The sequence below is a fragment of the Podospora pseudopauciseta genome, chromosome 6 (genome assembly GCF_035222475.1).
Source record: "Podospora pseudopauciseta strain CBS 411.78 chromosome 6, whole genome shotgun sequence".
NCBI lineage: Eukaryota > Fungi > Ascomycota > Sordariomycetes > Sordariales > Podosporaceae > Podospora > Podospora pseudopauciseta.
The window spans coordinates 652,246-675,641 of record NC_085895.1 but is presented as its reverse complement, the minus strand read 5'-3'; the positions used below and the strand labels follow the sequence as shown (position 1 = coordinate 675,641).

Sequence of the window (23,396 nt, the reverse complement as noted above, 5' to 3'; positions counted from 1 at the left end):
CCTCCCGCTCGCAAACAAAAATGAGCACCAAACCCAATAGGACTAATAAAAGACCAAGCTTGGCTGACTGGCATGAGGTGAAATTAGAATCGATTCTTCTCGTAGAGGTTGCTCAGCTGTGATGAAACCACCGCCTACCTACCCCCAAGTTCTGCGAGTGAGTGGTTCTCGTATGATTCGATGTCACGGTTGAGAAGATGTTTGTCTATCTAGGTAGGAGGAACATGCTGTGGCTGCTGCTTTGGTGATAGTGGCGGGCGGGCGGTGGTGATGGTCCGTTTCATTGTTTTGGGAATTAATCATCCGTGTAGTGAGGTAGTCTACCATGTGCTGATACTTTGTAGGGAGGTCAGCTGGGAGATGTTTGTCGCTGATGTTGGATGGTGACGAGATCACGAGAGAGGGTTAGGTACATAAAAGTTGTCACCGTTAGGAATAGCCACAACATGGGCATCCGAGAGGGGGTTGTCTTGTGTAGAGCAACTTGGGCTGAAGAAGTTGGCAACTACAACTGCATGAAGTCATCCCCACCCATGCCCCCCCCCCTCCCCCCCATGTCTTCCCCTCCTCATGTAGTAGGCAGGTTCGTTTCCTGTCAAACATGTGTCTTCTCCCTCCCTCTCACTCCTTGCTTCGAACAACCCTACAGCAGATCAACCCCTGATATGGGCCTCTGAAGGAAGAGATGCAAGAAGGGGTTTTCGATATCACGTACAAACATCACGAACCCCTCCTTCACCTGTCGGCAAGTTCCCCGAATCTGGTGATTGCTTCAAGAGCCGGCTGACCCCAGCACAGGTTGCGGGTGGTCCATGTGGCAAGACGACCGGTGATAAGCGAGGGTAATGAGATGCGCAGAAACAAGGTAGACTGACATACCCTGTATCCTGACCTCTGTCCCCTGTGTGTGATAAACACCCTTGCCCCCTACTAGCTCACCATCTCATCTGACCTACATGATTCACCCTCCCAGAATAGTGGTCGGCGAACTCTTTCTTTTTGAGAGAGAGAGAAATGAGACTCTCTCGGTTGGTATTCCGTCCGCCGAAAAGAACAAACCAAACAACAGGTCCCGTGCAGTAGTATGTTTGTCACCTTTTCCCCCCACAACTGCCATAGTACCCCACAAACCCCTGGGCTGATCTGATCCACCCTCCAAAGACAACAAGTGGTGTGGTGAATGTCCATCACCGTTCCTGAGGGTGTAGACCACCTGCCCAATCAGAGCCAGGGAACCACTCCTTCTCATGTCTGATGGGGTAACAAACACACAAGTGGAAGCCAGCCGGCTGGCTTAGCTAAGCATGCGCCTCCCGCACGCCGTCCAGGAGAGGAGACGCGATGAGACACGGCAACTGTGCCGAGCAACAATATCTCGGGCATATACACTAGACTTGATAGCGCTACCAAGAGAATCGAAGCGGATCTTGTCTCGAACCACCAACGGCCCCTCTTGTTTGCCCAGAGACCGTTGTGATATGGCGGTCGTGGCAGAGGGTGGATGCAGTTCACTGGAGGAAAAAGCATGCGTGATCAAGGTGATATCAAGCGTTGTGCCTATTGAATGAGGCCTCTTCAGCCTCTCGGATGGACAAGCCACCGATACTGTGGGCTGTGCAACTTGCTCTACAACGCCCCCCCAAGCAATCAATGCCATTGTGTTGACGATTTGGGGAAGGGAAAAGACATCCCCCTGACACCCCCCCTCCATCGACGATGTCCTGCAGAAACAAGAGCCCTCTTGCAGGGAGATCAATGCCCACTCTCATTAATCCGGCCCGAACACTTGCTGGCTGTGAAGAGAAACCGCAAGGTTGTTCGTAGCAGAGACGAGACGCCCTACAGTTCTGTGCCGTTGCGGAAACTCTTCGCAAGGGATTAAATATGTAAGCGTCCGGCCTCGACCGTCAGGGGTAAACAAGCCACGGAGACTGGGGGAGAGACATAGGCAGGTGGTAGAGAGAGACAAAAAGACAGAGGCCAGAGGACGAGGAAGAAAGCTGGGGAGGCTGAACCTCGATTGTTTGCTCGCTGTCACTTGCGGAGTTAACAATTGACTTGCCGGGTATTTCCCCGACCACAACTACTGGTCAATTTTCTTGTTAGTTGATCTGATCAATCAAATCAGCAAAATACAAAGCAAACTGTCATCACAACCAAAAATTCCGGTACTCTACTGCAAGACAGGGCACACTAATACATCCAAACTCAGCTAGGTAGGTGGGCTTGGTTAGCAATGCTGATCAGATCTCGAACATGAACGCCTCAAACCAATCCCAATACGGCTCGACCTCATCAGAAAATGCGGGGAATCTTTGTATCAATCTGATGTGTGTGTGTTGGGGAGGTGTTGCAGCTGGGCGATGACGACCAGGACGGATTGCTTCTTCTTCATCATATGCACACGCGGTACAGATACAATCAGAGGTCACAATGCAGAGAGATCGGTGGGGGTGCCTGTCATGCCTTAGTCAGGGTACAGCTGGGCCACAGGGAGAAGCAATGGGAGGATGGGCTGCGGTGAGAAGTCTCAGAAGAGTTGATGAGGGCGAGACAGGATCAGACAATGGAATCGTTCCGTTCGACGAAGAGAAGACCGGTCGACCAGGGTGGGTGAGTGGGTCAGGAGAGAGGCGGTTATCGTTGACGCCGGGTGACGGCTGTTTGTGAGCATGAGGCTTGAAAAGGACAAAATGTTTGCTCGCATGGAGGTCATGGGTTAGACAGGACAGAAAGAGGCGCTTTACTTTCCATTCTGCTCATTCAGCCCGGTCGGAGAAGTGCCCTTTCGCCCTTGGCAAGCACGATCAAAGCAGATGGCAGCACATCATGGACAGTGTCAATATAGAGTTTATCTGAGGGATAAATTCAGGGTCTGAGATGCCGTCCTTGTTGTGTGGCTTGCCCAAGCCCAGATCCGCCGTTGTCATTGGCTCGCGTCAGGGCTGCGCTCTCAACTTCCCCAACACCATCCCCGGCATCGTGGGAGCTCGAACTTGTTGGAAGGTACCCTTATTTTTTGGGGGGGGGGGGAGCGCGGGGGGAGGGATGGGGGGAAGAAGGCTATCTTGGTTCCTAGATCGTTGGATCCCGCCGAGACTTGCCAACCACTACGACTCTCTGTCACCTGTAGGGAATGCCGGCTCCGCATGTTATCCAATCCGATTGGACTGTCCAGCCTACCTGACTTATTTTCTTCTTCGTCTCTTTCGACCCGGGCCCAAGTTTGCTTCTTGCTTACCTAGTATTTACCTTACCTTGCCGATAAGTTGGTGTTTGCATCTCTCTCAGCTAATCCGGGACAGGGGGTACTCAACCTCGCCCTACCGAACAAAGGTCTAGGAACAATTTACCTGTTCATCGACCCTTTCGATCTTCACTCTCGCAGTGTCAAACCTCCGCAGACCACAGAAGGACGCACGTTGCCTCCCAAGTCTCATGGAAGTGGAGGGCCCTGCGGCAACGACTGTTGATCGTCCACACACCTTGATACTCGCTTGTCTCACCTGTGCTCGGCCTCTTGATGAGGGAAGCCCACCATTCCTGCCCCTGTGCTATCGCCATTCCAGCCCGGCAAAGGCCAGGAGCCTGGGACCCCGAACCTAATTGCCTGCCCACCTACCTATGCAAACCCTCGCCCAAGATCTCGCCTGATCTCCCTACCACATTAATTTTTCCCGATGCTTGAGTTGCAGGCCAAGATGTTCTTGCAGCTTCACAGAGTTATCAGGTGTTCTAGGTAACCGGCCAGTAACTGCAAAGCTGTATGTATGTACGCTAACCGCTCCCCCCAGCTATTCCTCTTTGGTCGCCCTGGATTATACCACCCTGTTTGGCTTCAGAAACCTAGCTTATCTCTTGCAGCAAGGCCACTTGTCGGCCCTCTTGTCTCGCTGTGCAGACGCTGTTGGCGATCACTCCATCCCTCATGGGCAGTGGGACATTTCTCCGCACGGACGGGCGAGTCCCTCAAGGTACATTTCTCAGGTACTTTGATGGCGAGCAGGAGATCTACGACATTTTCCTCTCGGCCATTTGGGAGTCGCACAGGAATGTGCCACACGCGAGTCTCCTTTCCCTTGCCCCTTATATTGGTTAAGCTATTCCTACTTTGACAGATGGGTTGTCCATCGGTTGTCCAAGGGGTCCCACCCGTCTTTCCTGACGATCCTCGCTCTTGTTCCTGTATATCTATCCAGCAGCCCTCATTCCTGTGCTTCAGGGCGAGAGAGGTCTATTTGGTCTTCAACCCCTTTGGTCCTCTTCGCTTCTTCCCTTCACTCGTTGCTGCCAATCCCCTCTTCCTACGCGCCGGTGAAGGCAAATATGGAGTTCCACACAGGGCATCCGCTGTATGCTGTCCCTCTCGGGTTGGAGGACGACGACATGTTTAGCCCTAGCGGATCCAGCTTTTCCCTTTCGTCTTCCAGCTACGGCCCTCACACACCGACCTCTGGCCGGTCCACTCCTCCACGACACTCGTTTGACTATGCCTCCTCGTTTAGCTCGTCGATCGACGGCCACTCCATTGAGCTCACTCCTCCGTCTTCAGCATCCAACTCGTACTTTCCATTCGCCTTCAAGGGTGATGGCATATCCAACTTTAGCCAGCCAGGCTTCCCCCTTACTCCTTCGCGTGGCAGCCAGCTGAGCTTCGGAAGCTTTTCCCACAACGGATATGACAGTGTTCAACTATCCCCTTCTCAACACGTCGAGTACTATTGCGGGGACAACCTCTTCCAGCCACCACCCGCGGTGGTGAGTCCCCAGCAGCAGCTGCCTTCGAGCAACGGGCTGGAGAACTGGCGCTGGCCACAGGACAGCCACAGTCCGATCAGCTTTGGGGAGCACACGCCAAAGAGGCCGAGCTTGATGGTTCGGCACCCGCCGCTCAAGTTTGAGGACGAGGGGGAGGATATCGACATGAGGAATAAGTATCTGAAGGACAGCCTGTCTGTTGAGCCCTCGGCTGTGGGGTTGTTGCCGTCGCCTATTCATAGGATCAAGGATGATCCCCCGCCGCCTCGTAGGCAGAGACACGGGAGGATCAGGGCGCAGAGGGGGGGCGAGAGTGTGAATGATGTCGAACCAAAGGCTACGTTTCGGTGCATTGTGCCTGGGTGTTCTTATGGGCCCTATAGGAGGAATGAGCATCTGAAGAGGCATCTCAAGAAGTAAGCCCGCCCAACCCCCCGAGCTACTATCTGATACAATTTCTAACACATCACAACAGCGAACACGGCATCGGGGGAGAGAAAGAAGGCTGGGTGTGCGAGTTTTGCCCGCCGGAGAAGAGCAAAGACGGGCAGCCCAAGAGGTTTAACAGGCGGGACAACTGGAAGCAGCACATCAGGCTGCACGCGAAGAGCAAGAGCAAGAACAGTCGGACCGAGTACAACCCGGAGGCGATTAAGGTTTTTAACCGGGAGCAGGCGAGGATTAATAGCTCGAAGAAGTTCAAGAGTAGGGTGATGGGGAAGGGGGTGGGTGGTAATAAGATGAGGGATGAGAGTATGGACTCGATGGATTCTGATCTTTGAAACAACCACAACAACAACAAGGGCAAAAAAAGCATTGGGTGGGAGGGCAGTGGTGGTGTATATGTATCACATTTTTGTGCGCGTTCCTTTTTTTCATTTTCTTTTTCATTCTTGTTGTTTATTCTTGGGTATTTGGAGTTTTTGGATATGGCTGGGGGGGTTGGGGGGCGTCGTCGTTGGCAACAAATGTGTAACGGAAAACCGACTTTGGGCGGTGATGGGGTGGGTGGGAGGAACCATATGAGAAGTATCTCTTTCCTTTTGGTCATGTAACAACTACTTGATATTCTACGGATGATGACGATGATGTGTGGATGGATGGGTGTGTGGAAACAGGGGATGGCAAAAGAAAAAAAAGTATTGTGGTGGTTTAGCTTCACTCACAAATGGGAGGGGGGAAGGGGATAATGTATGATGCTATTACCTAGCTAGTGAAGCTAAAAAAGAAATTAATATAATTCACATAGCATACACATCTCTCTCTCACACACTTCACTGCGATGAAACTGTTGTTTGACAACTGACCTTGATGCACTCGGAAGCATTTTGATACCACTTTGGGTGTGGTCTGCTTCTCGACAAAGGCGAGACTCGTGTCTGTTTGTGACTGACCGACAGGAAGCGACCAGCAGCAAGAGGAGAAAGTTGATTTGAGCCAACGACTTCTTGTATTTCTGGTGTGTCTGAGATCTGGCATGGGGCGAGGCGTCTCAAATAATTTTTTTTTGTTTCTGAGACAAGGGACAGTATATTTTGACTTCAAACAATTGTGTTGCTACTGTGCTCCTGCCTCCGATTCAAGGTCCAAAGACTCACTTGGAGACTGACGAACAAGACTGTGGAGAATGTTAAACTGACAGGTCACATACTCGTCTGTTAGTGATACTAGCTTTGAGAGAGTTGGCAGTCAGGGAATTTTTCTATGGGAAATCCACTAGTTGAGAGCCTCCTACGCAACTGTGTTGTTGTTGTTGTTGTTGTTGTCAGACCATGGGTGCATACCAATAGATCATGACTTTCTTTTGTGGTTGTAATAGAAGATTAATTACATTGCTCGCTCAGACAACGATGGCACTTGCGCTAAAGCTGTGGTCGGTATCCAATAGGAAAACGATTGAGTTGTTTGTGTCTATCATTGCGACGCCATGCTTTTTTCTTTTTTTTTTCCTGTCACACCCTTTCCATCACCGACAGGAACTCTGGAAGCGAAGGAGGTTTTTTTCCTGCTGGGAAGGGTGGGTGACATTGTAACGGTTTGTGTTGTGTGACTGACTGACTGAGTGTGACAATAGATCTTGCGGGGAGAAGAACAGTGATAGAAAAAGGGTTGGTGTGTGTGCGTTTTGAAAAAAGGTGGTGTGATGGCGATGATCTTGACGTTTTGGGAGAGTGTCAAAGAGGATCTACCATGCAGCTCAGTTTGAGGAGACGCTAGGTGAGGATTGTAGAACCTCCTGTCACCTTTCGGCGGTACCTTGGGTGAGGAGGTTACACAGGAGAATGAATATGGGAATTGGAAAATTGGCATGTTTCGTTTCTTCTTGGATTGATGGGGGAGAATTGGTGCTGAGACACATATGCTGCTCTGCCTTGGCAGGTGCATACAGCCTCATGCACCTCGGCGCCGTTATCTGTCTTTCTTTTGGAGATTTCTCGCTGTTTTGGGCGAGATAGATGAGGATCTTGACTTTTGGGAGTACTGTAGAGGGAATCACATACCTCGGTGAGCAGGTTCGGTAAGAGAGATAGATTGGGAAATATCACGATAATTCAGCGACATAGCGCCAGAAGGTGTTCATCAGCGGGGGGCTCACAGGGCTACCCGGATGCTGGCACCTCATGTGTGCCTCTAGTATTTAATCTGAACTCAGAAGGGGAGGTGGACTTACCTCCGTCAGCCACGCTCCTGGGCACTCGTCATGTCACAGATCGTGTGCCTAAAACGGCTTCACACATAAGCTTTTCTTCTCATAGGCTCCTGTCAAATCAAGCCGAGGTTGCAAACTGTAGAGTTGATACACACATGGAAAGACATTGAGATGGCACACACGGAGGGTTAAGTCCGGGAAAGTGGTTGAGAGGCAAAGATCAGACTTAAACCCTGGTTTGGTTTGAGATTGCTTTTTCTCGTCACAAACAGAAAATCGCAAGGGATGGGGTAATTTTCGATGGGATTCAGGGTGGGATTCTAATCGATATTGGAAGATGAAGATCGATGAATGTGCTTCCTACACGTGTGAATGTGCTGTAAGTCGTGAATCAGACCCTGATGGAGGTTATCGAGATCCTTGTGAAAATCCTTGGATGAACGGGGGCTCAGGGTTTTGGGGTTGTCAAAGCCCTGTAACCCCAGGGTTACAACGGGCCGCCATCTCAAGTTAGCGCTATCCCACTGCTTACGAAATCGCCTAGCTGCCCTGGACCTCTCGGGTTCCGTTCCCGGGCGTGCCCAGCTTGGCTTGTCAATTGGAATGATCTCTCACATCAACTAACCTCATTCAAGCCTCTCAATGCACACCAACTCACACAGTACGATGGGCCACCAGACCCAACCCTCAGCCAGCCCACTTTTTGCGCGTGCCGCCGATCTCGCCTGTTGAGAGGAGGTTGACTTGCAAAAGAGACCGACCCGGTCCCGGTGTCCTCCAACACCCGCTGCCATCCACGATCGCCTGCATGAGAGCTAGTGATGGACAGCATCACCCGCATGGCAGCAGACACAGACCTGCCATCCTACCAGGAGGCTACGCGGCGTCTGGACTGGGTCGAGCTTATCGCACCCTACGTGCCTATCCGAGAATATGCGCGTCTCTGCCTCGTCAACAGGCGTTTCTATCGCCATCTAGCGCCGCGTCTCTGGAATGACCCTTTGGCAACAGCCTTCACCTCCGCCGGCAGGCCTGTCAACCGAGACATTGGTCCGTGAACTCCGCTCTGCTGCTGTCTTTGCCGTCTGTCTGCTGTTGACAACCGCCGTGGCAGATATCGAGTGGTTCTACCGCTTCATGGAGCATATGCGATGTGTCCGCCAGGCCACCGGTCTCCTCGTTACTTGTCTAGACCTCCGCCGGGTAGAGGCCGGAACCTCTGAGCTTTCGCTGTATTCGCTGAGCAGATCGCTCTCGGCCTATCTACAGGCTGTGCCGGTCACATTCCCTCAACTTCGTTGCATTCTGCTGAATAGGCACTGGGATGTGGAGGCAGATGACCTGGCGGTGGCGACTACTCCCGATACGGACCATGATGCCAGCAATGCAGAGGGGCCATTGATGCTCAGCATACCGCAATGCCAAGTCAAGATACCGACCGCCTTCTTTTCGTCGCCTTATCTGCACCATCTTGTGTACCTGGATGTGTCCAACATGGCCGGCTCTCTCAGGAAGCCGCTGGAGCAACAGAGATTCGGCCCGGAGAGGCATCCTCACCTCCGTGTCCTCAAGGTAGGTGCAAGGGAGATGGGCGACTCAACGGCCGCCCTGCTGTTGAGAACATTCAAACAGCAGCTTTGGAGCTTGGACCTGAGCCAGAATCAACTAACAGATGCTGTGCTCAATGACTTGCATATTTTCGCCTTTCCTGCCGAAAGTTTGCGGACCGACAGCCATTATGATGTTGAAGGTAGACTGGAGATCATCCCCGGCAAGGGCACGCCTCTCTTTGGTCAGTTTTGCCTGATTAGAGAGTCTCACTGGAGTGCCACCTTTAGCCATGCCGACCGCTATCTGGTTGATGCCCCTAACTACACTCGCCTTGTTGAATACACTCCTCAGGAGGGTATCCGTACACGTCTGAACGGCCGAACCAAAGTACAGGATGATTCGGAGGACGAGATTAGAAGATCATTTTCAGGCACTCCTGGAGCTTCTTCACCAAGACGGGAAAGCCTCCACGATCTAGGTGTCTGTCAAAGTCATAATGGCATTACTCACTTGTATCTCGGCGGTAACAGCATAACCGCCAACGGCTTGGTTAGGCTGATCATGGCATCCCCCGGGCAACTACAGCATCTCGATTGTGATAGCATGGTCTACGAAATTCACGAGGCTGCGAGGCCGGACTGGCTGCCGTCCAGCATCCGTGTCTCAGGTCTGCTCGGAGCAGCGCACGCCTTCCGCCCCGTGCTTTCGTCAAACCTACAGGTCTTGCGCATCCACCACTCCCTCGTTACACAGCTCTTGTCTCTGAAAGGCCGTGATGGAGGTGGGCTGTCAACCATGGAAAACCTGTGGCTGGCCGAAACGTTCCTGCTTCCACGGGCCGAGATGGCGTACCCGCAAGCGTTCCGGCCAGATATGAATCCCCGGCTACGGCTCCTGACCTTGACACATATCCCGAGGTGGTCGACCGGCCCCCTGATTGACAGGCTGATAGAGCTCCTGAAGCTCGCCTCGATGCAGGAGCGGGCAATTCAAGACATGAACAGGACTCTAGGTAAGAGCCGCCGCGGCCCTGCCACTGTAGTCGGTCTGAGGCATATCCGACTGGAGTTTGATCATGATGTTAAGGAGGAATTGCTTGAGGACGGTGAAGAAGATGGAGAAGAGAAGAATCAAAAGAAATATGTCGCTGAAAAAACAACGGCGGCCAAGGAATTTAGTTTCTTTGACGATTCTCGATTTTCTGACTTTTCATTCGATTCTTCTTCTCCTGCTGAGGTTTCTTCGTCAAACATAGACACAACAAACACAGACACCACGCCTCTCACGTCGGTGGTGGCGGGTCCAGCAGCCGACGATCACAGGGCTGTTCCGGATCAAACCGTGTCAAATCAGAGTCAGACCCAGAGACATTCTCCCTCCACCCTCTTACATCTTCCCCGCACCGGCGACAGGTCCGAGCCCATTGTGAATTGGGGCAACGAGGGACAGTCGGGCCGACTGACGACTGGACCACAACAACGCAGCAGCAGAGGCAACTGGAATGGAACGGAATATACCGTCCCCATCTGGACAGGTCCACCACCTCCTTTTTACGATTCAACTGAAGACACTCCACAACACGAGCATCAAGAAGTTTCCTCTGCAGTCGAGGCATACATGCGCAACATCCTCGACAGGCGTCTGTGTGCTGATGCGGTGCCTGCCAGCCCGTGTCATGTCCTGGCAGGTGTTCCAGAAGGTGAGTTCATCTGGGGCGCTGCATGGCAGGCGATTGTTACGAGGGGAGATACTACTGCGGCAGGAAAAAGAAGGCCGCAGAAGAGGGAGCTGATGAATGGGATGAGGGATGTGATAGGGGAGATCAAAGCGTATAGAAGGAAAACGAGGGAGAGGTATGAAGCGGAGTTGAAGAGGGCTAGGCTGAATGGGGATGAGGTGAGATTGGGGGAGCCACATTTTTATTATGGGGGGAGATTGGAGGTTGTGAGGGCTGAAAGGGAGGGGGGAATGTTGGGGTGGAGGTGATGGTTTGTTCGGTGCATGGAAGGAAAACGGGTTGGAGGCAGAATTGGTGTCAGATGATGTGCATTGAAAGGCTTGGGTAGCCAGCTGGTTTTCTATTGACCCTCCTTTTTTTGTGTGGCAGGTTTCATGTGATGGGCTTGGGATCACTATCACGTTAGACACCACACCACTTGATCGTGGAAGGAAACACGATATGGTTGAGATTTTTTGGGGAGGGGAGAAACAGGCCGCAGACCAGGACCGGAATATCTCACCAAATATCGATAGATCGTGGCGAATGGAACAAGATGGGGTAGAAACATCAATAGGGCTACGCATCACAGAAATTGCGGTGATAAGCTTTTTCGTAGGTATTGGTTTGTCTCTGAATGGTGAATTGTTCAAGAAGTAAATACGAGAGATAGACAAACATGAAGCGATTTACCGACTGATTGGACACGATGTGAGCAGTAGAGAGATGCGGAAAGAAAATGAAGATGCACTGGTCCTGTAGTCTCCGTGCCAAATATTACACAAGACAAGACCATAGTAACATCATTTAGGACATAACTTAGTCTCTTTTGAATGACTATGCTCAACCAGTTCCATTCCGTATCACTCACTACCCCCCTTTTTACCCCTAAATACGACTGGCATGCCTTTGTAGAACTACAAAACAACCCGTAAAGTCAACGGTCTATGCGCACTCAAGTTTGCCATTGTAGGTCATGACTTTTGACAGGCCCTGAAATAAGGTATCTATAAGATCGGTTGGTACATCCGAGTGCACGCCCCCGATTTATATTCTCTGCCGGCAAGACAAGATTCCACCTGACCTGAGCCGGTCATCTCCAGAGTGCTCCCCCCTCCCTCAAGTAAGTATACTGTAGTAACACACCTGCTAATGTTTCCAAAATCACACAAGTCAAAGATACCAGGTGGCTGAGTATATATTCGGTTCTGACTAGTTCAGGGGGGGCTCGGATTTCTCGGTCTGTCTATGTGTTGAGAAAATCATAAGCATCGCCAAGTGTCACGGCTTGACACCTGGTGGGGCGCGGGGCGCACCACGGACCAATCGTTAGTACATAAGCAAGGACCAATCAGGACAGGATCATTGGGATCGAGGATCGATCCAGAAGAGTCAATCCCAAAAGGGACAGTATTGATAGGATCGAGGGTCGAGTCAATCGATCCAAGACGGTGCCAGGCTTAGCATAGGGACTATATATACGGAGGAACTGGCTAGTGTAGATAGATAGTTCTGCAGTATATAATTTAAGTTATATTTACGGCATCTATGTGACGAACCCCTATCCAGAACCTCTGAAAAGGATATCGGTTAAAGGTACTTCTGAATAATTCTAGTTCGGTGCAGCTAAACAGTGCATAACAAGATATCTCAATATAAATATTAGATACCGTAAATATAATTTAAATTGCATACTGCGGAACTATCTATCTATATTAGCCAGTTCCTCCGTATATATAGTCCTTGTGTTAAGCTGTAATTAGTCTTCTAAAGCTACTAATCTCCTTTACTTAGTTTACTTAGTATCTTAATTACATTAATTACTCTTGCTTAGTCTACTTAGTACTCTAATTATACTAATTACTTATCTTTTACTATAATTAGCTCCCCTATACGTTCTCCTAATTAGCCTCTATTCCCGTAGCCCTATAACTATTTTATATTAAAGTTATAATATAATACTCCCCTTCTTAAGCTAACGCCCCGATAGCTTAACTCGCTTATCTTTCTTATCGATAACTTTAAATAAATTTTTCTTCTTTATTACTATTTTTCTATAATATTTAATTACGTTAAAAAGTCTATACCGAAAGGTCCCTCGAATACTTTTTATTACTAAAATTTTATAAATACTTTTTCTATTTTTAATAATAAAATACTTTTTTATTTTTCTTACGAGGCCTTCGATATTCCCGATTACCGTACTTCCAAATACTTCTCTAAATATAATTATTATATACGTTTAAGTCGCTTCAACTATAATATCTTAAATTTTATTTCTATAATAATAGCTTCCTTACGTTATTAGAAAGAAAAATTAGATACCGATAAGCGATAAACTTGTACGGCTATATTATAAATTACTTCGAAGCTCTCGTAAGTAGATACCTAACGCTATACCTTAGTTACTAAATTCCGTTACTTAACCGCTCGCGAAAAGTAAGTAATTAAGGATCTAAAGCGGGAAGAAATATAAGTTTCCTCTACCACTAATTTTCCCTTAACCTCTTCCCTTAACTAGGCCTCCGATATACTAAATTAGTTTAGCTAGTTTTTACCGGACGATTTATTTCCTGCCTTTAATATAGCCGGTCCTTCCTTCTTTACTACGTAAGATACCGCTAGCGGCGCGCCTTCCTCTTTTTAAAATAATTAAAGCGTATAATATTATTTATATTTCGCTTTCTTTATACTTTTTAACCTTATAATATAATATATAATACATTAGTTATTACGTTAAAAGCGTAAGTTCGATTTTTATTAAGGTTTTCTTAACTTTATTTTATAATTATTTAATTATAACCTAAAGCTAAATCTTTTTACTTATTTAGGTTTTAATCGGTCCGGATATTATTAATAAAATTCTTTTTATTTATTTAAATAATTAAAATATATTTATAGTTCTTATAAAATATTTATAGCCAAATATTTTAATTAATTAATTAAATACTTTAATTAACTTTTATTAAATTATAAATCTAATATCTTTTTTATATTATATTTTTTTCTTCGTCCTCCGCTATTACCTATATATTAACTTTACTTACGTATAGTACGGGTTTTAAAAGTAAAATATAAAAGGTATATAATCGTAAATATATTATATTAGGTAGCTTTAATTCGAATATCATTTTCGATATTTTCTTTTTAACTTTAAATAATCTTACTTTCCTATAGTTTAGCTTTTTACTAGATTTTTTAATATATAAATTACGTATAACAAGGAATATTATATTTTTTCCTTTAAAGCGAGGTCCTTTAAGCCTTTTAATATTATAGTATTTCCGTATTCTTTTCTTTATAAACTTTAATTTTTATTTAAATTTATTATAAAATATATATATTTTATTTACTTTAATCCTAGCCTTAAGTACTTTAACCGTAAATCTTTACCGTAGGTCTACTTTATAACCGAAATTCGTAAAAAACGGTATAGCTTTAATCGTCTCGGTTAATAATATATTATATATTAATTATATTATAAATAATAGTTTAACCTAATCGTTTTACTCGAAATTAATATAATTTCATAAATTTTATTTTATAATTTAATTAAATTATTCCGTTCAACCGTTTATTTAAAAATAATAAGCTAAAAACGCCTTATTTATTACCTTTAACCTCGTTATTAACGCTTTTTAAAACTTTAATATAAATTTAATATCGCGGTCCGTAATAAACTCCTTTAACTACATATATATTAATATAATTGTTAACGTGTGGGTACTACTAAGTGCCCTACTTACTGCCCTACAGATTGATATTACAGTGGGCAGTACTGCTGTAAGCAGTAAGGGAACCTCTTGGCCACTGTGGCCTAAGGCCCAGTCAATAGATGCTAGAACCTTCTAAAGTGGCTACAAGCTTACGTAGTAAGTTGCTACAATGGTGTGATTTACAGGGCACCTTTGCTACCGAAGGTTCTATGGATTTCCGTGGGTCTACACTAGACCCACCTAAGCCCACTAAATACCCTAAATAGTATAGGGGCTTCCGGGGCCTACAGGACCTACAGTAGGCCTACGAAGGCCTATATATAGACCTCTCCTCTCTCCTGTAAAATAGTTCTCTTCTTTCTTTCCTTAAGGGACAAAGTTTAAGGTTACGGCCTAAGGCTAATAGGCCAAGGCCAAAGGCAATAAAGGCTATTTTATTCCTTATACCTTACTGTATTACAGTGCTTTACCTTCCTTCGGCACCGCCGTTGTATCCTCCCGCTTCCGTTTACGCACTGCTGTATTTTTACAGCAACCCTGTATAGGCTCTATATTATAGGCCTATCAGGACTTCGCAGCTAACAATAATATATTATAATACTATATCCGTTAACTATTTTACTAATTAGGTCTTTTTATAAAGTAAGAAATATATTTATCTAATAAGCTTATCGATTACCGTTAATATATTATTATATTTAACGCCGGTTACCGTATTTTTAAACTTTAGTAATTTAATAATAAAGTTTATTATAATTAAACTTTATAGTTATTCTACTATTAATAGTAGCTCCAGAAATTTATAAGGCTTATACTTTATAATCTTTATTTTCTTATACGTATAATATAATTAAATAGCTTCTTTAATATTATCTTTAATCTTTAATTAATTAAAATATTATTTAATTTTTTTTATAATTTTAATAATATTTATATATTTTCCGAGCTTCGATATATAAATCTTTATTATTAATATTATTTTATTATTTAATTTTATATATACTCGATTCCTATACTATAATTTTCCTTAACTATTTTTTTAAATACCTTATAGTTTTAGCTTTTTCTATTAATATTATTCTATAATATTATTATTTAATTTCCTTTAATACCTATTAAAAGTAACCTTTTTATAATATACTATATAATATTTTATTTATAGCTATAATAAATACTTAAAAATACTATTTAGCGCTTTTTTATATAATAATAATAACTCTTTAGATATATCTTTATAGTAATCGGCTCGCGGGCTAAATATATTTACTTTAGCGTTCTCCGAACCTTTTTTATAATTAATTTAGAATTAAATTCCGAAAGAAACTTTAATTATTATATTTACTATATATTAAGGACCTTTATAGTAATAAAGTATTATAGATTTTTATAATCCATATAGATCTATATTTTATATTTAATACCGTTAAAATATAGCCTTTGCTTTTTAAATATTTTAATAATCATAAATAGTTCTTTATTATAGATTAAATAGTTATAATATATTCCTTTAAGTTTTTTTTAAAAAAAGATTATTAGGTATAGCTTACTATCGTCGTCTCGCTACCTTAATTATTTACCGATCGTATAGTCTAATATATTTATTTCGACCTTAAATAATTAATTAAAGTTCAATAATCTAAATACCGGGTCCTTTAAAATAACCTCTTTTAGTTTCCGGAAAGCCTACTCCTTTTCCTACCCTTACCGGAACTCCACGTCCTTTTTAATTAAGTAGTTAAATAACCTTATAATACTTATATAGCCCCGGATAAATATCCGATAGAAATTTATAAATTTTAAAAATTCTTTAACGTATATCTATAACTATAATATAAATTAATTTTTAATTACTATAATTTTCTTAGGTTCTATATAAACCTTATTTAATAATATTAAATATCCTAAATATACTATTTTCTATACGTAAAACTCGCTTTTCTCTTTATTAATTAAAAGTCCGGCTCCGTATAGCGTATCGAATATTTCTCGTACGTACCGCTTATACTTTTTTAAAATATATAAATAAATAAAAATATTATCGAAATAATATATTATTATTTTATCGAGGTACTTCTATATTATATAATTAACGAAAGATTAAAACGTTATAAGTATATTAATTAATTTAAATAATATTATATAATATTTAAAATAATTATAGGGTATACGAAACGTTATTTTCTATTCGTTTCTTTCTTTAATTTATATGTAGGCGTACCTAATAAGTATATTCAAGCGTATAAAGTATCGCGCCTCTACTAATTAACTCCGTAACCGGGATATTAATAATAATAAATAATTATTTTTTACTATTTCGTTATTTAATTAATAATAATTTATATATAGTTATAAACTATTATCTTTCTTTAGTATAAAAAATATAGAGTATCCTACTAACGATATAAACTCTTTAATATAATTTTTTTTAAATTCTTATATAAATACTTCTATAGTTTTTTACTTTATTTATCGTTAATATATGTGACGAACCCCTATCTAGAACCTCTAAAAGGGATATCGGTTAAAGGCACTTCTAAATAATCCTGGTTCGGTGCAGCTAAATAATATATAATAAGATATCTTAATATAAATACTAAATACCGTGAATATAATTTAAATTATATATTGCGGAACTATCTATCTATACTAGTTAGTTCCTCCGTATATATAGACCCGTGGACCGTGGACCATCGTTTTGTATATAGTTCTCGGTCCGCTCCGTATTAGCCGATACTAGACCGTGGACTGTAAGCCCCGCCGCGGTCCCCGGTCCTTATTTTATTAGTCCGTCTAATTTCCTGGACCGTAAGCCCCGCTCGACGGCGCGGTCCAGTCTTAATTGGTTCTTATAGCCTTACTATCTTCTAGAATTGTAATATAATGCTCCTTCTTTAGGCCGAAGCCCCTACGGCCTAGTCTTTTTCCACTATTAATAATATCGTAAGTCTTTCCTTTTTTCTTTACCTTACCGTTTATTATATTTAATTACGTATAGAAACGTTATTATAAGACTAAATAGTTCTTTGCCCTTACCTTTCGAATCCGCCGCCGTAGTATTACCGTAATACCGTGTTTTATCTATTTTACTTCCGGGACCCTTTATATTATAGTTCCCGAGTCCTTACGGTACGCTAAGTGCGTGCGCCGTAAGATCCTATTAGTTTGGGGTGCGGCCACAGGCCTAAGGGTTTGAGTAAGGAAGTGGGGCTCTCGGAGGATTCGGGGGTTCAGGGGTCATGTATATAAGCGGTCTGCTTTGGACATTCCACTTTAGACAGGACATCGACTTTTATTTTTTTATATTTTGTGCTTTGCACGCGTGCAGGCAATTCTGGCCCTCTGATCAGGCCGATCAGGTGCTTATTATGTAGTCTGCGAGCCCATAGAGTCTTTTCTTTATCCTACGTGGAGTGCGGCCTGCGAGCGAGCTACTATTACGCAAGTATATTTATTCAAAAACTCTGTTGAGGGTATATTTGCGGTGTTGTAGTTGGTTTATGTGTTTTCTTACCATTTCAGTAAAGACCTTTAAAAGTAATAGTTTAAGGACTAATTATATAAGGATTAATATATAACTATATTAAAGAATAGTTATATTAGTGATAATTTTATTGTTAGTTAGTTCAAAAAGGTCTTTATATTAAGGACTAAACTTAAAGATTTATTAAAACCCCGTTTTTTTATTTATAATAGCTATAGCTTATATATTAATAACGACTTTATAATCTAGTACTATAAAAGTAATATTTAGTTTCTTTTTTTACTCTCTTACTACTTTTACGTCCTTTAACTCCTTAATATTAATTACTTTTCTAATATAAAAAAGGCATATAAAAGGCTTATAATTATAAACTACGCCTTTACTAACTATACGCTTAACAGCAAGGTCGATTTGGTCCGGCTATATAACTTTACCCGTAAGTAAGGCTTTAGGAAAAAAAATATTACTGGCGGTTAGCGTGGGATAGGATTATGGCTTATACGTAAGCGTAAACCGCTCTTTTCAAGCCAGGTAGTAGTCCCTATAGTGCCGTTAGATCTTTCTTTAAAAACACCTACTTTCCATACCGTGGGGGATTCCCAGGTAGCTAAGAAAGTCAGGGACCTACTTAAAAACTATACACCGGCCAGAAAACGGCTTACGGTAAGGACTCTCACTAGTACTATACTTACACTGAGATCTGAGGTATCTATCCACAAAGCTGATGCGGCAAGGCACCAACAGAACGCCCAGAAGGCCCAGGAAGCAAGAAAAAGGCATAAGTTAAATAGAAAAGACTCGAATTCCAAGTTTGTGAGGCTCTGTGAACTGGAAGAGGCCCGCATTGAAGGGAGGGTGATGGAGGAAGAAGTGGTAGCCAAGGAGGATGTGGAGCAGCCAGAGCCAGCCCAGCCTGTGCGGCGCAGCGCACGTCATCGGGTTCAAACCAGGCGCAAGCGAGAAGCAGATGCAATGTCTGACTCTGACAGTGATTGAGCTACATTTTGGTATAACTCCCATAGAAATTGACCCAATATTAGTCTTGTTGTGGCCAGTGTGATCATTCAGGGGTAATCTCAACAAGGTTGTGTGGCTGGTGTGGTGGTGCTGGACCATATCCACATGTGGTCCATTTCCTAATCATCCAACCTATAAGTATAAATAGACACAGCTGAACAATTGTCTCTCAAGTAGAGCGGACAATAACACACAATACCTCGGTACTGTTCCTAGTCACCATCACTGCAAAAAAAACTTGGCTACAGAACCAAATACATAATCTTCTTGTGCTACGGAAGATCTATTCCTTGATCTAATAGTAAGCTGCCCTTGGGATTAAATACTCCTCGGCCGATAAACATCATTAGACGGCGAGCATCTATCGACTAATTGGGCATATAGCCACTGAAACCATCAAGTATGGCATAAAACAGATACTCCATCCTTCTCCTCCTCTCCAATGCTGCTGTTGTTCCACACAATAGCACTACACTAATAACCCCTGAATAACACTTCCATCGTCTCCTCATCCATGCCTATCAATAACATTGTTGAATAATTGTTACGAACGAAAATCAATTCGACCGTCTTCCGGAGACTCATTCAAGGTCATCAACCTTTTGAACTGATCCTCCAAAGAGCTCGCGCTAGGGGGAAGGTTCTCAGCCCACTTCTGAAGACCAGGAGAGACGATACCGCTGTTGTCTGGAGAAACCTCGCGAAAGCCGGACCGGTCCTTAGTAATCGAAGGGCTTAGGGAAGCCGCTGCGTGACCCGAATAGTGAAGAGGCAGAACTGCCTGTGCCGTAGTGGATGAAACCGCGCTGATCGTCGGACCCTTCTTCAAAACGGTCTGCCAGAGTCTCGCGCTGCATCATTGTGTCAGTGTGTCCATAGACGCGATATTGGGGACTGGAAAAGAAATGGGCATATGGGTCAGGCAGAGAGCCATATGAGGAGGAGGGGCCGGGGACGGGGCCATACCCAGATCTCTCCGAGCGCCGGTCAGTCGACCCAATAGAGCCTGCATCCGCGCTATTCTCACGGTTCCGCAAGATTGTCCCCGTCTCTGGAACATCAATAGAATCACCCACTGGCACGTCTTCAAGACCACTGCTGTCGACCTGAGTCTCAAAAGAGACGTTGCGCGTGAGCCTGCCCATGGCATATCCATCCTCGCTTGCCCCTGCTGGCTTGGAAATCGAATCATGAACCGGAGTCATAGGGCGAAAGGGATCTTGGTCAGACTTGGTCTGCCGATAGGCGTGCTCGGCATCGGAACGGGCGGTGGGGTTGCGATGGGCCGTGACCGGGCTGCTGGGTTCCTGGATGGGAGAAGGGGGGTAGAAGTGCTTTCCGTCATACTTGGGAAGCCCTCTCATGGCAGACTTGGGTGCTTTTCCCCAATACAGGTAGCGGGCGCGAACCTCATCCTCGTTCAGAGGGCGAGTGTAAATGTAGTCGTGATCAGTAGCCTTGCGGGGATCGAAACCCTTGGGAAGAGTCCCAAGTAGATATGGCACTCCAAAGCTCGACCTGGAATAGCCACTGCTCCCACCGCCTGTGTCAACACCCTTGCCCTTGGCAGATCTGGAGGTACCAAAAGCCTCTGCCGAGCCGCCCTGTCCCGAAACACTGGCAGAACTCGAGCTTCCCTCGGCGCGGTCAGACTGATGCGACAGCGACGGATTGAAAGGCCGGCTGACACCCCGGCTTGGTATGTTCTGAATACCAGGGCCATATTTCCAAACTCCTTCCGACTTGAGTCGCTCATTGGACTCGTTCGCGATCTCGTGCAATGTTCTGCCGCCGGGTTCAAAAGCGGGAGCCAGGACGGCTTCACTGGGGATTCCTGTCTGTCTGGAAGGTTCGCCATAGGACCGGTTCGCAGCAATGGGGCGCTGAAAGACTGCATTGCCACCATCGCCGATATTTATATTGATACCCTGGCGGCCGCTTGCGGCCCTTCGTCGAACAGCGTCTTCCGACTCATGCTGGCTTTGCTGGACTCCCGTGTCGCCAGAGACGCTTCCCTCGGCTTTCTGCTGAGCAAGATCGTTTCGGCCAACTTCTGGCTTCTTGTGGTCCAGGGTCTCAGCCTCAGCCTCAAGCTGCTGCTTGAGAACCGCCTCAAAGTGAGCAATGTGGTCTCGGTACTGCTGGGCCTTCATCTCCATCTCCCTCTCATCGATCTGATGACGATTATACTGCAATTGATCCTCGTGGTACTTGAGGGCGTGCTTGAAACCGGCGATCTGCTTTCTCGTAATCTCGCTGCGCCTAATCGACGATGGGGGAGGAGCCATATTTGGCGCCGCAAAGTTCAAGTTGGCTGGTATGATGGGATGAGCGCCTCCGTGGATTTGATGCGGGCCGTGGCTGGGCGGTGAAAACGAAGATCCGGCCATCATCTGGCTTCCCCCATGGGGCAAGGCAGGATGCATCATGGGGGCCTGCAGCTGAGATGGAGCGCCTTGAGGAACGCTGACCATCTGCATAGGCATCATGGGACCACCCATGGGGCTGGCAAGCGATGTAGACATGTTCCCAACGGGGTAGATGATCTGACCGTTGTAGAAGTAGGGCTTTGTGTAGTCAAACCACTCTGGAGGCGATATCTTTGGCTTGTCCTGCTTGTCGCCCAGTAGGTGACTGGCGCTCTGGGAATCGAAGGCCTTGAGGTCGGCATTGTCCTTGGAAGTCGAGGCGCTTCCTGAGGCTGCAGGAGCCATAGCAGCCGGCGGGACCGGGGGTTGAGCGAATTGAAAGCCTTGGGGCATGTGCGAACTGAATGCCATCGGGACAAAGGACATGGGAGGTTGCATCGGCTGAAAGCCAGGAGGATAGCCAGGGAGAAACTGCGGCACGATAGGAATCGGCTGCCCCATGGGAAGCTGGTTAGTCGGCAATTTCCCTTGGGCGTTCTTGTCGCTCAAGCCCATGTTTTCGATGGTGGCGGCGTGATCAGTCGCTCGCTTGTTTGTCGGAGAGGGCGGCCCTCGAGTATTGGGGACGATACGGCCACCAGCTGTAACACGGACGTGGGTGGGAGACACGACAGCCTTGTAGAAGCGCTTGAAACCCTCGCTCCTCTGGGCAATGTCACCAGCAGGTGCCGGAATAGGCTCGGGGATGTTGGCATCCGAGTCACTTCGACCGTGGATTCTCCACTCAGTTGGGCGCTGCTGGTCGTGGGCTGTTTCCCGAGCAACTGTGGAGGCAGAATCGGGGGCAGTCATGGGAGCTCCCAAGGGAGTGGCAGTTCGGGCGTTCTCACGAGCAGACTGTCCAGGAAGTGCAGGCTGGGGCACTGTCTGGCGGAGAGGCTCTCTCATGGGGAAAAAGTTGGACTCATGGCCCGATCCTCGAGCTGAGCCACGAGTAGCATCGCGCAATGCTCGGCGACTGATGTTGCCTTTGAAAAGGAGCTCATCAGAGGCGGTGGATGAGTCGTCCCGATTCTTGCCAGTCGTAGGCTTGTAGCCTGACGATGACTCGCTTCCAGACTCGCGGACCACGTCGGCTGTACATACTTTAGCTAGGGGCTCAAGACATGTATATCCAAGGTCAACATACCAAGCTCGGGATTGTTGGCCAGAGCCGACATGCGAGCAGGCACCGGCACCGGGACGCCTCGGATGGCCATAAGCTCGTCGATCGTGTACCTGTGAGCCGGCATGTCGATGTTGAGGACTGCGAAAAGCGAGTACGAGCGACGGTTGTCTTCTGATGTCCAATGGAACAGAATTGGGTGTCCGCTGACTGAATGTCGTGTCTCGAGATGCAAACTGACAAAGGCGACCAGAGTCGTGACCAAAACAAAAGGGCTGCCTTCCTCAGTCAGTTTTTGGTTTTCCAACTGGGAAACCAAGAATACGGGCAACATGTCTCGAGCGACTCTCGAGACCCAGCAGGCCCCCTCGCCAACAATGTCAATAAACCGGCACTTGCGTCTCTCGGCATACAAATGGTGGTTGAGAGCATGGGACCACGGTTTAGGAACAGCAAAATCATGATACTGCAGCCGCGTCATCTGCCTGAAGAAGTTGCCTGTCCTGCCCGTCATCACGGTCTGGTAGGGTTGTGTGTTGAACGCCCGATTCATTGGAGCGTTCAAAGGGAACAGAGGTGGAGAAAATGCCCATGAAGAGGAAGATGGCTCCAACAATGGATGCGATCAACCAGGTGAGGGAGGGGTGTTGGTGGTGAAGGGAGATGTGGAGGAGGGCAACGGAGAAGAGAAAGCGGGGTGGAAGAGCAGAGTACGGAGATGGAAGGGCACCTCTGCCGGAGGAAGGGCCGGCTTCCACGGTGACTGGGGCCGGGCCCGGGGCCGGTGATGATGTCGTCGTTTCCGGGGACAACCAAAACATCGCAAGGATGGTGGGGTGAAAAGGACCTCTGATAGAAACAAACTCTTCCACTTACCAAGTTCTAGCACAAGATGCGAAAAGCACTAGAAGCGGTATACTGTTGACCTCAGTGAGCCCCTATGTTCCAGCAGTCGTTTTGTGAGAGAGTGTC

At 46.0% G+C, this 23,396-nt stretch overlaps 3 protein-coding genes across 3 annotated transcripts; 2 read left to right on the top strand and 1 right to left on the bottom strand.

Annotated features, from left to right (window-relative positions):
* Positions 1-3,055: 3,055 nt before the first annotated feature.
* QC763_604600 (uncharacterized protein) lies at positions 3,056-5,574 on the top strand. Its single transcript, XM_062914304.1, has 2 exons — positions 3,056-5,174; positions 5,234-5,574. The coding sequence occupies exons 1-2, from the start codon at positions 4,327-4,329 to the stop codon at positions 5,538-5,540; spliced, it is 1,155 nt and encodes a 384-aa protein (XP_062762532.1). The 5' UTR covers positions 3,056-4,326; the 3' UTR covers positions 5,541-5,574.
* A 2,415-nt stretch (positions 5,575-7,989) lies between these two features.
* Positions 7,990-11,412, top strand: QC763_604580 (uncharacterized protein). Its single transcript, XM_062914303.1, has 2 exons — positions 7,990-8,458; positions 8,523-11,412. The coding sequence occupies exons 1-2, from the start codon at positions 8,230-8,232 to the stop codon at positions 10,943-10,945; spliced, it is 2,652 nt and encodes an 883-aa protein (XP_062762531.1). The 5' UTR covers positions 7,990-8,229; the 3' UTR covers positions 10,946-11,412.
* Positions 11,413-19,609: 8,197 nt separating this feature from the next.
* QC763_604570 (uncharacterized protein) lies at positions 19,610-22,758 on the bottom strand (the record flags this gene model as incomplete). The annotated part of the gene is made up of 2 exons (XM_062914302.1): positions 19,610-22,395; positions 22,449-22,758. The coding sequence occupies 2 exons, from the start codon at positions 22,756-22,758 to the stop codon at positions 19,610-19,612; spliced, it is 3,096 nt and encodes a 1,031-aa protein (XP_062762530.1).
* Positions 22,759-23,396: the final 638 nt, after the last annotated feature.